The 14,375-nt window shown below is 38.5% G+C and overlaps 1 protein-coding gene across 1 annotated transcript in view; it reads left to right on the top strand.

Annotated features, from left to right (window-relative positions):
* TRIO (trio Rho guanine nucleotide exchange factor) overlaps positions 1-14,375 on the top strand; it is a 247,646-nt gene that overhangs the window by 202,166 nt on the left and 31,105 nt on the right. Inside the window, exons 35-36 of the mRNA XM_030446293.1 lie at positions 10,603-10,895; positions 13,110-13,280. Of these exons, the coding sequence (XP_030302153.1) occupies positions 10,603-10,895; positions 13,110-13,280 (464 nt within the window). The remainder of the gene's footprint in view (positions 1-10,602; positions 10,896-13,109; positions 13,281-14,375) is intronic.

Below are 14,375 nucleotides of genomic sequence, written 5' to 3'. Positions count from 1 at the left end.
TTTTAACTGTGCCTTGAGATAAAGTGTCAAATTTTCCAAACAGTTTCGTAGTTTTCTTTGTTTAAAATGCATCTGTAGCAAGGAGTTATCTTTCCCCTTTTAACTCAATTTTGTTCAAGATTGATGAATTTGTCGAGGAGTATCTTCCTCTTTCCTAATCCCTTAAAAGATTTCATCCTGAAAAAGCATCAGTGCAGCAGTTTGGCATTATGACTTTCAATAGCTATCTGCTAGACAATCTTGACTGTGAGTCTGTTTAGAAAAAACCTAACATTTCCAGTGTGACTGACCTTTATTAAGATCACATGTGCTCTCATGGCATTGCTCAGGTTACATTTCCGTCTGAAGACAAAAAGTTTAAAACCAGTTTGGTTTCTAATCACTGTCATCTAAGTCTGCTCTTGATAATGTAGCTATTGAGGTGGGATTGAACTTGGAGGAAGTTGTCTGTCATCACCTACAGTCACCTAGTTATGTAGAGGCTGAATGCAGTGGCATGGCTGCAAGGGCCTGACTCTGCTCATCAGTGCTCCAGGTAGGTATATGCTAAAAAGGTCAACATTTTACAATGAAAAACGGTATTAATGCACTTAGATTCTATCACTGTCACTAATATAAATTAATTTGATAAGGAAGACACATCTTTTCTGGAGGACTTATTTTTGTCATTGTTTTAGCTATTCCATCTTCCCTCCCAGTTCCTTTAATTACTTTCTCAGTTTATTTTTTGAGGGCTAAACCAGTATAACATTTGGAAAGAGAAAATGACCAAAGATCTTGTAATAGCCTCAAAGCTAAATGATATGAATATATTATTATTAAGCTCATGGCAGAATTCCTAACTTGAGATTGATGTGTTTGTACAGCTGTTGCTAAAGCTGTGGCTCCAAACAATCGCTGGTTGTTCTAATGAGCTCTTCTGCTATGAATCAAGAGGATGGGAGAAAAGAAAAAGCAGCCTGTTAAAATTACTGTTGGATTAGTATGTGTATTTAGGCTAACATATAACTACAGTAGATGAGAAAAGTATTTTTTTTTAATATATCTGGCCTAATAACTTGGAGTTTTAAAAATTTTTAAAGTCATTATTTCTTTAGTATAATTTATTTCTGTAGCTCAATACTAGCAGTGTGTACTGTCTCTTTATTTTTCAAATTAATAATAAATTTATGCTTAGCAATTATTAGTGTCTACCCTTTGTGTTTCTAAGTATGGTTATTGACTAGTCATATGTTCTGAGATTTATTTAAGATTTTTTGGAGGTTTTTCTCATGTGTTGGAATTTTTATAGGAGTTTGGAAAAGAGAATGAAATCTACTTTCATCTTCTCAGGGAGGCCACTAATTTGTAAATGCATGGCAGAGATTATACTTAACTTTTTTCCAATTTCTGGACAAAGGAAAAAAAAAATTGGCTCCATGTTTTATGCTGACTTTATGTATGAGTGGTTTTTGTCTTCACAATTGAGAAGCTTGTTTTTATCACTTACATAAGGTGGTGAAAGCTAATTTCCTCCCTATCCATGCGCATATTCTCAATTTCAAAAGAGCGTCAGTAGAACTGTGTGTCCCCTGTTTTCTTCTGAGATCAGATGTGATGGAACGTGCTTCCTGTACCTTACTTAATATGCAGCCTTTTAATTGGAGTGGTAGAGAATGTTTTAAAATCTGCGTAGGATGAATTCCTTCCATTTGGATGCTCTGTGCTGCTGAGCTTTTGCACAGGGAAGCATGGCATGCGTTGCTTTAAATAACTTCTGAGATCACAATTCTTCTTAACGTAATATCTACAGACTTGCTTCTCTCCCTCCCTTCCCCCATGGCTTTCTGTGCTTTCAGCAGAACTGAGGCATTCCCCTTGGTTGGCCATTCTGTTCTCTATATTGATGTGGACATTTTTGTTTCATACCTTCCTCTTCTGGACTGATGCACACAACATTCTCATATAAGCTACTGCACTGCTCTGGAGCTGGATTTTTAGGGCTGGCATTTATTTTTATCCATTTCTGAGGGAAAAATTAATTTGCAGAAAAAAATTGAAGTAGCAGATGATAAAACCCTACAGCTCATTGACAGATGAGCAGAAATTAATTGTGCAGTTGCTCCAATTAAAATCTGAAACTGCTCATCAGAAATCGTGTCAGTAGTGGTTCCCATTTGTAGTATGTGACACATGGCTCTTCACCAAGGGCAGAGCCACGTCATTGCTGCTCAAATCACCCAGCATGGATCTTCAAAAATAGGTTGCATACAGCATGCATGAGACAAATAGCTTGTCAACAGTCAGCAAAACTCTGTCTAGTGTCTAGTGTCTAAAGTACCAACACTGCCTACGAGGCCCAGGCCCAAAGCTTCTGCCTTTGCTCTTTTCCTTCTTTGGCTCAGACTTTGCTTCTCACCACCAGATAGTTGCTTGGCTTTGTCAAAGACAGGGAGTACTGTAACTTGGAGCAGTCGGAAGGAAGCTAATGCTGCCAGCTCTCCCTGCTTCAGTAGATGTGTTGTGCCCTCAACCAGCTTCTTGTGCTTAGATCTTAAACTGAGGAGCAGCACTAGTCTCTGGAGGCAAGGGGTTATATGCAACTCTTCTACTACTCAGCCTAGCACAGGGGCAATGGCCCTGGGCTTGGAATACAGTCCTTCCTGATATTCACCATTCCTGTTGCATTCATTCTTCCAGATAAAGGATTGCATGGGCCATGCCTTCATCTGATCTTCTGCTTTGCTCATCCTCAGGTGGTTGGATGTTGATGATGTTAGGCATCTGGCAAAAATAGCATATAACTAAGACACATTAAAATATACATGACTCTAGTAAAGCTGCAGAACACCCATACTTTTAAAATGGGTGATGCAGCTAAGGTTGTGAAACATCTCAGAAGTTGATCTTAAAAGCTCTACTGTATTTCAAGGTAAATGGCAAAATTACATTGGTACTGTAGGGAAAGTTGTTTTCTAACATACAAAAGCAGTATTTCTCTTATTTTCTTACTCTGTTTTCACTGGAGAACTTTCACAATTATTTAATGAAAGAAGGATGTCACCTTAATATTCTTATTTACATGGTATGTGTCAACCCCTATGAGGAAGTTTACTGTATGTAACAAATCTCTCAGTGCAAATGTGGCCTATTGTAGCTCTGCAGAGCAAATACTGTTATGTGCTTGTGCATGGTGATGTAAAATGATGTCATGTATCAAGAGAGACAGGTGAAGTGCAAGAGATAAGTGACTAACCAGTTGGCCTAAAGAAACCCACTGAAGATTGTGTATGAAAAGGAGAAAACTTTGCCTGAAAATTAAAATGTGGGCTCTTGCACAAGGGCTTGCATGCTTCTATGTAATTAGTAATTATTTGAAATACACACCACCTTCAAGGGGACAAAAAAGTCATGTCAAAATGATCAGGACACTTGCTTTTCAGCTGTAGGAAAGGTAAGAAAGTATGGCTCTATGATCTTTTAAAGGTCCCTCCCAACCCTGAAAATTCTATGATTCTGTATACTGACACAGAGTGAGAACTTGACTGGGCAACAGTCCTAAATGACATGACTCTGTCCTTGGCATGTCCTGCCAGGCACATGGATGTAGCTGTCTTTAAATGTGAGCAAACAGGTGGTCAAAAGAGTGGAGCTGAGATCAAGATGTTGCCTGTGAAATTATCAGTTGCGTACAGGGAATCTGAGATTTAATCTATTACAAGCTTGTGGTTTTCACAAACTGTGAAACTAAACTTCAGCAATGTGAGTAGCTTTTAATACTTCCTACTTGTGACACAAAATGTATTTATCTCCAGAAACAGGAAAGACTAACTGTTTATTGCAAGGAATGAAATGCCCCACAAAGTCTGCTCTCCCCTCGCGCTTGTGGTAATATACAAGATTTAGGTTTGGGGTTTCCTATCCCTGTGGTCTAAATTCCAAGGAGCACAAACAGAACTACTTCTGTTAACCTGGGAAAGAGTTTTCTCTGGCACAATATCACGCTTTCTTCTTCTTCTCTTTTTTTTTTTTTTTTTTTTTTTTCTTCAGAAAGATTTTTCTAAGTTAAGATGACAGTGTCTGTCTTAGGGGGCAAGTTTGGGGTTGATTTTTTTGGGTCTTTTTGTTTTTAATTGCAGACATGCTTCTGGGCAGCTTAGTATCTCATTAAGAGAAGCTGGAGGGTTATCTAGCCTCAAGCTTTTGATTGCAGTCTATCTGATATTAGCACAATTAGCTTTTTATGACATGAAAGACTTAATTTTTGAATATATTTAAATCCGAGTGCTCTGTACCAGTGTCTGAATCGGTCAGAATTAATGCAAATAACTCGGAATATATACTAAGGAGCTGAATTCTTCACACAGAAAATCTTTCAATTATCATAAATTGTATTTCAACATAGTGCATAACTTGAAAAGTTGAACATGTTTGTTCCACTCCAAATACAAATGTGATTGAAGGATTTTCTTTGTAGTGAGTACAAGCTTTCTGCATTTTGTGATATTTTTAATGAAACAAATTTAATGACGGTTATCGCACTATCTCTGTATCAGAAGTGAGACTCATGCTTCTCAAAGGGCATGGTGGAAATTCCCCATTTGCATGCCTGATAAATCTGCATTGTCTTTAAATGATAACTGCTTTTATGGTGGCTTGTTAAAGCTGAAACGCATCTCCTGCCTTCTGATGTATACTCCTGTATTGGTTTGCAAAAAAAACACACAGTGAGTGTAGTGTAAAGAGGATACCCAGCAGGAGGGAAATCTTGACCTATACAAAAGTATCTGTATAGTCTTGTAGAGTGCAAATTGATAGCCCCTTACTTCAAAAGCTGTTCCCAGGCAGAAACTGTGTATCCACAAATAAACTTTGCACTCTCTTTCAAACTTTCACCATCTCGTAAGAAATGAGATAGGGAAATGTGTACACGGGTTTATGGGCATTTGTCATTAGGTGGTTGTAAACTATTTTTGCTTCGTCTGATGGTACATTTACTTGACTCAGGGTATTTGTGTTTGTAGGTAGGCTTAGGAGGTCACTGAACTCTAGCTCCAGTTTACTCTAGCTTCCAGTTTACATATTATACTTGCAAGCACATCAGTGTAGGTTGTGCTCTGTGATTTGAACCAACAAGCAGCTGTTTACCTGAAATATTTGTAATGTACTTGCATCAAATATAGCTGATCGACTGGTTAGTTGCCCCGTGTGATGGGGTTTGTGGGCTCTCTGGTCCTAAAGTCCGTGGCAGGTCTGCAGCGGCAGGCATGTGAGTTAGGGTTACTATCTTTGTTTTGCTCCATTTGTCACTCTTTACCCCATTCCTGTTTCATAGTCCAGACACAATGAGATGTTTTCATTTTTGCCCTTGCAGGATTTGTGGATTAGAGATGCAGGGCAGGCATAAAACAGGTTTTGGGTTGATTCTCTAGGTTAGGAAGTCAGGTTTTTGTAGCCCCCATGCTCTACTTGTAAATACTAAAACTCTAAAAACAGCAATATGGAAATAGTTAATATGAAGCAGAGTCTTTCAAGTCATCAACTAGCTTAACATGGCTGATTTATTTTTGAGGGAAAAAACCCAGTTTATTAATCACAGATGTGCATGCCTCTAGTGCTAAGAAGCCTGGGACTAGAATGAGAATTCCCATTTCCCTTCCAGTTTCAAAAACTTTCCTGTTTGTTGGAGGTAACTTTATCTTCTAGTTTTAGGGGGTCAGAGCCCATGCTGCCTGCCCTTTTTCTTTGGATTCAAAAATATATTTATGGACTCTCAGTGAACTCCCTGACCTCATCATCAGAGCAACATATGTGGTTTGTACTTAGAGAAAAATGGCAGTTACATGCCTTCTTCCTTATTGTGGCTATGAATTATAAAACAGAGCCTATCTATTAGGTTTTTTAAAATATCTTATGTAATTTACAAAGCTGTCTCACCTTGAGCAAATAGTGATTTTATTAAATTTTATGGTTTCTTACTGGGTTGGAGTTGCTGTGTGTGTTGTGTTTAATTTTTTTCTCTCCAAGTTAGCCATTTGTGGCACTTACCTTTTTCTGAGAGAGAATCTGACACTAGAAATTTTAGCAAATGTGAAACACAGGTGGGGCTATCATACCCCATAATATGTTCCATCTATTCTTGGTTTTTAAAGACTGTGTTGTTCTTGGTTTAATTTTGAATGTTTTAGTGCTATAATATTCTTGAGCAACCCTTGAAAAACAACTTGCTATGTTATCATAAAGGAAACAAAGCCAATTTAGTGTAAACATTCCCAAGCATGGTAATCAGTCAAACCAAGCCTGTATCCTTAATTATATAGATAGAGGTAGATATGGTGATGGGGCACACTGATATATGTTCTCATAATAATGAAGGTGAAAGGTCTTCCTGTGCCCTCAAAATTGGATATTAGTATTGGATAGTGATATTCTCTGATGTTTGGATCTGGTAATGCCTTCACTTAAATGTATGAACTTGAGCACCTAGGGGTTTTTATGACTGTGCTCTACTGTTGTGGCTGGTCTGAGGAAGTGGAAAAGGATTAAGAATTGGAGAATCTGGACTCCTGTCAGCCTGGACAGGATGGGAAAGTGGACATTGAAGTCTCTTACGGGGCAAATACTGGTGTGGAATATTTGTACTGAGTATTCACATTAACCTATGAGGCTGTATAGATGTTTCCTGCAAATTTAAGAAGGGTCAAAGAGTTGGGTCTGATCTCTGAAGAAACTAGTGTCTTGGTATTCTGTTCAGGTTAACACTGATAGTTTTTAAACCTCTGGGGGTTTTTACATCTTTATAGTGCCTTTTTAAGTAAAATTCGATACTTAAGAAGGGTGTATAGCAATGCAGTATTTTTATTCATTTTAAGTCTTTCCTTCTACTCCAGTCCTTTCATGCTTTAAAGAGCAAAGTGGAACAGTGCTATAATTTCGGTGTACTACTTTCACTTTGTCCACTTTCATGATTCCTTGAGGCCCTAATAATATTCCAGTAAGTACTTTATGTTAAAAAATGCAGATGAGAAGATGAGAAGCAGCTATGTGCTAATAAAAACTAATGCTGTGTGGGAGGATATGGCTGAAGTATGTGCTGTGAAACATGTCTGGCTAACATTGTTTTGTCTCTTAGGTCCCTTTCACTTGATCAGAGTGTACTTATTTCTTCCTGCTCTCTTCCCTCCTTCTGCCCACAAACTCTTGGCCAATTTGGGCTCAGAGTAGGAGTGTTACAGTAGAAGTTGAGTCAGACAGAAATACTGATCTCCCACAATTTACAGGGCTCTGTATTATACTATTCAATTTTACAAAAATTTGGTCGTTGATAAGTGTTGATTGTTAAAAGGATGGGTGAGAAGGTAAGAGGGGAAGCACGGGTTTTAGAAGAAAGTATATTAACTGCACATATATTAACATGCTTAGGGACAGGCACATGTAAGTAAAAGTAAATCTTACGTGATCAGTTACTGCACCACCATTCCTAGAAGAGGAATAATTCTAAGGCAAAGAAATGCAACAGATACAAAAATATAAAACAGTAGATGGTGAACTTCGGCAAAGGCTTAATTGCTTTTCTATTTATATAAACAAATGAATGTGCTCTATTTAATTTGTATAGAAGAAACTTGTATGAACCATTATTAGGACAAAAATATATACAAATGAAAGAAAAACTTGGCAGAGTGATTATAACATCTACAAGCTTGGGAGTCTTGAAAACAAAGCTTAGTTTGTGCTTTAAGAAACTTTTTTACAAGAATTCCAGTGCCGTTTTCTCCTCTTTTCTGGGTTAATTATTGAATACCCATCACCTGATTTTTGCTATGATTTCTGGAACAAGCTATGATAAAGATTGAAATATGCATGATAAAATAAAGGTAAAGTTAAGTTTGTGGAAAGAGAAGTCAAACTATCTTCTTACAGAGGTTTAATAGGAGGTTGTTTGGATTCCTGTGGAGAGTTTGCAGATGGTTGGAAGTTTTGTTTGGAATTTTTTAAATAAGAAGGCCACTTTGGTTGTTTTTAAATAAAGTAAAAAATATGTTGTGGTAGGGATGCTGCTGGCTAGCAGGCTTGCTTTTCTTATGTATTTTCTGAGGACCATAAGCAGTAATCCAGGGGCCTCGAGGGATACTCAGAGTGCAAGCTGAAGACCATTGTTATAAAGACAATTAATTTCTTATTTACATTTCCTGCTTCAACAACAAAATGAGGTAGTTCTGTAGCACTGCTATCCCAACATTTAGAGACAAATCTAACTAGTGTAACTTTGCCTCTGCTTTTTGTTAGTACGCGTTACCTAAAGTGTTGAAACCAGGGTCCTGGCATCATAAGAAGTCTCTTTACCTGTGTGCAGCTACAGCTGAGGCTAGAAGATAATCCAGTAGATGAATCCTGATTCTGGGTGACTTGCTTTAAAGTGCTAGCAACTAGCTTGTTGGGCTCAAAGTATGCTTTCTAAAATTTGTCTTCTCCTTTATGGAAACATGATTAAAGTGATGGTAAGTAGCCATTGGTATGTCATGTTTATCCAGTATAAGCTACAGGAGGTTTTAGTATCAGAGCTGATGTATCTAAATGGTCATATGCCACTTGGATTTTATTAGAATAGAAAAAAATCTTGACAAACATCCTGGTGGAGCACAATTTTGGATTCCAAGGAGAGGGTGCCCTTTTTGAAACAATGAAGGAAAACCAAAAAGGCCTTATTAATTATATCCATATTTTATGTCTCTCCTCCCATATCTGTTCAAAGCCATAATTTGCCCATATTTCTTTATGGAAACAGAGCAGGCTCACACACTTGTGTGTAGGTCCAAGGCATTTGGGTGTTTACAATGAAGTGCACTGATACATCAGTGTGACCATATTATTTATTCTACGAAATTCAAACTAACTTGGTCAGACTGGCAATATGCCTCTTACAGAAAAACTGCCAGGAAAGATGACCTGAATATCTGTGTCAAGCTTCAAGAATGAACACAAGCACTGCATTTAATTCCCAGCAATAGAAACATTCAACAAAACATTATTTATGTCATCCTTACATAAACTATCTACAAAAGTGCATGGGGGAGGCCCTATATTTAACAACCTAGGAGAGTCTTGTTATACCCTAGTTGTATATTATATTCATAGGAGTGGTCTTATGAGATCAGTCAAAATAAAACAAACCTTACATTTTTAGGAAAAGAGAATTGCTGGGGGTACAAAGCATTGTGCTGCATGGGAAAAAAAAAAAAAAAAAAAAAAGAGAGAGAGAGAAATATAGTCTCACAGTAACTAACCTAGTGAGCATTGATGGTAACCATATGGTCCAGTTTAAGTGACAGAAGCCTCGGTGGGCAAGTAGTACGTACCTCATGCACTGTCCTGGTTTCAGTTGGTTTAGAGTTAATTTTCTTTTTAGTAGCTAGAATAGCACTACATTTTGGATTTCGTATGGGATTTGGTGTGAGAATAATATTGATAATGTGCTGATGCTTTTAGTTGTTACTAAAAAATTAAGGCCTTTTCAATTCCCATGGTTTGCTAGTGTGGATGTGCATAAGAAGCTGGGAGGGATCTAAATTGGTCAGTAGAATACTGTGTATCATGCAAGGTCATGCTTGCTGTCTATGAGGCTTGGAAGCACTCCCACTCTTCGGGAACAGCAGTTTCAGAATCTCTCTCTTCTGGGATCCTTAGGGATGGGATGGGCATTGGTCAGTGGGTGGTGAGCAGTTTACCTGTGCATCATTTGTTTGTATATGTAATTAATATTAAGATTAATATTAATATTTTAAAATAGCTTTTTTCTCATTCCTCAAGTCTCCTTACCTTTCGGATTCTCTTCTCTGTTCCCTGGGGGGTGGGGGAGAGTCAGTGAGCAGCTGTGTGGTATTTAGCTGCCTGCCAGGTTAAAACCACAATGTTCACATATAACTATGGCTAGAGAAAAATGAATCCTTTGTTTTACTACAGAACTCCAGGCATTGTCACGCTGAGCAATACTGCTGATCCTGAGATTTGAGCAAATGAGTTTTTTAATATAGATATTCTCTGCCTTTTTAAACAATCAAAACATCACCCAAGACTCCAAGAAGATTTATGCAAAGGACAGACGTTTAGCTGTTCTCTGCATTCTTTTTCTTCCTTTCCCAAGGGTAGGGGAAATAAACAAACAATGAAAGTAACTGGAGCATTTGTAATAAAATTTGACATTTGAAAAATAATTTACTTCTCTCACTGAGGCAGTTACTTTTGTTCTTTATGCCCATGCTCAAATCAGTATGCATTAAAAGATAAAGCAAGCATATGATTCCATAAAGTTAGATGACATTTGGAAAGTATAATTCACTATCAAAAAAGTATCAGCAGTCTTAAGTATATGTTATAATTGAGGCAGGAGCAAGCTAATGAAGGTTGTGTGTTGCAGGAGTAAAAGCCATTCGTATGGGTGGGGTGGCAATGTGAAGCATGAATACTGATAGTTGTATTGTCATTAAAGGCCAGATTACCTCAAAATAATGTGGTAGATTTATCCACAAATCCAGTCTGATATCCATCATCAGATAGGTCATTTAGCTTGTTTCTCACCAGCATTTCAGCTTTAACATGCTCCCCTTGTTCATTTTGTTTCAGATTCCCTCTCGGTCTCCAGTAACGATGCCAGTCCTCCCGCTTCAGTAACATCTCTTCAGCCCCACATGATTGGGGCACAGAGTTCCCCGGGCCCCAAGCGCCCCGGCAACACTTTGAGGAAATGGCTTACGAGTCCTGTGAGGCGTCTCAGCAGTGGGAAAGCAGATGGGCATGTCAAAAAACTGGCCCACAAGCATAAGAAGAGTAGAGAGGTTCGGAAAAGTGCCGATGCGGGCTCTCAGAAGGACTCTGATGACAGTGCAGCAACCCCACAGGATGAAACTGTTGAAGAGGTAAGCATTTTTCAGCACAAGAAAGACATGGACCTGTGGATCAGGTCCAGAGGCGGGCAGTGAAGATAATCAGAAGGTTGCAGCACGTCTCCTATGAAGAAAGGATGAAAAATCTGGAGTTGTTTGGCCTGGAGGAGAGTCCAGAGAGACCTTATAGCAGGCTTCCAGTACCTAAAGGGGTCCTAGAGGAAAACTGGGGATGGAGTTTTCATAAGGGCATGTAGCAACAGGACAAGGGGGAATGGCTTTCAACTAGAAAAAGTAGATTTAGACTAGATATTAGAAAGAAATTTTTTATTATAAAGGTGATAAGACACCTGGGAACAGGTTGCCCAGAGAGATAGGCACTCCATCCCTGAAAACATTCAAGATCAGGTTGGATGGGGCTCTGAGCAACCTAATCCAGTTGAAGATAACCCTGTTCTCTGCAAGGGCTTGGACTAGATGACCTTTAAAGGTCTCTTCCAACCCAAACTATTCTATGATTCTCATACTCAGGGCAGCTTCCTGAGACCTTTCTTTGTTTTTCTGAGAACTAAATGTTGTCAGGTGAACACTATCCCCTCAGATTACTGTCCAGCCATTGAGCAAAGTCACATGTTCCATGTGCTTATTCTGGATGACTGCTGAACTCTACTCAATACTGTGCCTATCACAGGTTGTGCCCTTCTACATTAACCTCATTAGTAAAGCTCTGTGGAGCAGAACGTCTAGTTGAAGAAGAGTTGTGAAAGAGAGGAAGAAGTTGTTCTTGTCTTTGCTCTTTTATCTCACCCAGAAAAGCAATTTTATGAGTAAAGGTTCTGGGAATAATCATGTCATTTTCTTTCCTTTTCTTCTTGATGGGTCAGGGAAAAGACAGTGGGATCTGCTTAACTGCTTAAAGCTGTGTTTACACCTTGAGCAAAAGTTAGAGCACAGGAAAATTACTGCCGTTTCAAATCAAATAGGAGTTACCGTCAGTCGAATAATAAATGCAGCACTTTTCACTGGAGGGAGGGAGGGAAATTGTGAGCTATTGCAGATTTTGCCATCAAGGACATATGCTGAAGGTTTTTCTTCCTCCCACAAATATGTGCCCATCCTTCTAAACCTGGAAGTTGTGTATGAGTAAATCCTGCTGAACACAGACAGAGCCAAATCCTCTTCCATTACAGACCTATGGAACAGGCTGAAAGAAATAGCATCTTACTGCTTCTGAGGATGCAACCACTTGGCTGCTGTGCTGTTATTCCTTTTTACCAGGCTTGAATCTGACAAGTTTTGGTAGTTACAATACAGAAAAGTCATCTCAGATGCTCAATTAGTTGTTAGTATATATATATTTTTTTTGCTTGGTTCTGACACACTTTGCTGCAAGCTTGTAACATCACTGAAGTTAAATGTAGTGAAAGAAAAGCCTAGAGACTTGGCAGTATGGTGAATTAGGAGATGTGGTTTTGGAAGCAATATTGGCTTCTGTCCTTGAGTATCAGACTATAGAAAGAAACCCTCTGTGAGGCAGTTGTAGCATTGTTTTGGAAGTATTATGCAGCTGTTATTATGCAGTTCTATGAATCACAGAAAATCTAAAGTTGGTGCCTTAATGTCATGAAAAATCAATAACCATTTCTGCTGTCTTCCTTTAAAGATAGTTAAATAATCCTGCAAGAGCAGTTACATTAAACTTTGACTAATTGCAGTCATAGTTCCCTATATAATTGGGAAGGCCATCTTTCAACAGAACTGTAATAATTATGCAAGCAATCTGTTCTCACTGCTTTAAGGGGGAGGGGAGAGAAAGAATAACAAAATACTTGATGTTGTCATAGGGTTTTTTCATATCCTTTATAAGGCTTGCTATGAGAGTTGGTACTTCAGATAGAAATTTCTTTAGTTTCTGTTTTAGCAGAATGTGGCCCTTCACAGTACTGAACTTGGAAAGCAATCATGGCTTTGGTAATGCTTTCCTGTAGTAAATGTCAAGCTGAATATCTTGTTCTCAGTATATCAATCCATCTGCTTTTACCAAACACTGAAAACATTATCTTTGGCATCTGCTTTTTTTCCCCCCCTCTGTTGAGGAACTGCACTTTTTTTTTTTTTTAGGATCATCTTGATTGTTGGCAAAGAGTTGACTCTACAGAACAGGCTTGTTTAAGAGAAGCTTGCATTGAACAAGCTTCATGCTGCTGAGGAGATGACACATCTTGAATGTCTTGATTTTATTTACAGAGAGGTCGGAACGAGGGGCTGAGCAGTGGCACTCTGTCCAAGTCATCCTCTTCAGGCATGCAGAGCTGCGGGGAGGAGGAAGGTGAAGAGGGAGCGGATGCTGTACCCCTTCCTCCTCCAATGGCAATTCAGCAACACAGTCTGCTCCAGCCCGACTCCCAGGATGACAAGGTAGGAAGAGTAAGCTGGGAAGGCTTCTCACATTGACCTAGCCTCTGTTTGCACCAATCTTTCTTCTTTATCTAAGTCTCTGTAATGTGCGTAGGAGAGCTTTATGGTAGAGAGGAGCAATCTCTATACCACTTCAGAGAGCAGTAAAAGAGTTCCCCATGAAGAGTGTGATTTAAGTGCCTCTATATTTCTCTGCTAGCAGTTTAAATGGGGAAATGGGCAGCTTCGTATGTTTGCAGGCCAAATTTACTGATGAGGATTTAATTGTTTTCTAGTCATACCTGTGGGTATTTACATTAAAATACTATGTGCAAGTAAAGTTTATCACAGTAACAGTTGTACAATACCTTTGTAGATTTTAGACTGTTTGTCAAGCCCCATTCTTTTGGATAACCTCAGTTCAGGGGAATAAAAAATTCTCTATGTGTGCCTTAGGAGAAAGAACTGTTCACATAAGATCCAAGGTGTTTCTGTATAGCAGTGTAGCATTCTTTTCCTTTCCTTTTTTTTATCTTTTGTGCCTTTACAAGTATATTAGTAAATTAATATCAGAATAAGGGTATAGATCCACACTTTTTAGTTTACCAAAGGAACATTAAAATTGATGATAAACATTTTACATCAGTAGCTAAATTCTGGATGTAGATAGTAATTGCATGAAGGAGATCTTGCAGATTATCTGTTTTTCTCAAATGTTGTGATGTTCATACGTTGACAGGATTTATTTCACTTCTCAACCTGGATCCACATGGTTAGGGGGCAACTATTGAGCCTGTAAATAAAAGGTTTTGAAGTAGAGACAGTGTGAGCTTTGTCAGCAAATATTCACATTCCCTGTTTGCTTCCCGTTTTGCTGCATTTTTAGCCATTGTACTTTCTAGCATGAACATTGTTAGTGAGTTTTGTGGGTGGTTACTCACTGCTCTGAGTCATGCAGATGTTGTTGGTAATTTGGTTGATCTTGTTGAATTTTTTTTCTTCCTTTCATCCCACTGCCTTTCAGTGGGGAATCTCAATCATCCCTGAAGCTATCATTTGTAGGATCAAAATGGCTTGCTTTCATACTCTATGTGTATATAATTCCTATCTGTTTTC

Source organism: Calypte anna, chromosome 2 (assembly GCF_003957555.1).
Source record: "Calypte anna isolate BGI_N300 chromosome 2, bCalAnn1_v1.p, whole genome shotgun sequence".
Lineage (NCBI taxonomy): Eukaryota > Metazoa > Chordata > Aves > Apodiformes > Trochilidae > Calypte > Calypte anna.
This window is presented reverse-complemented; position numbering and strand designations above follow the sequence as displayed.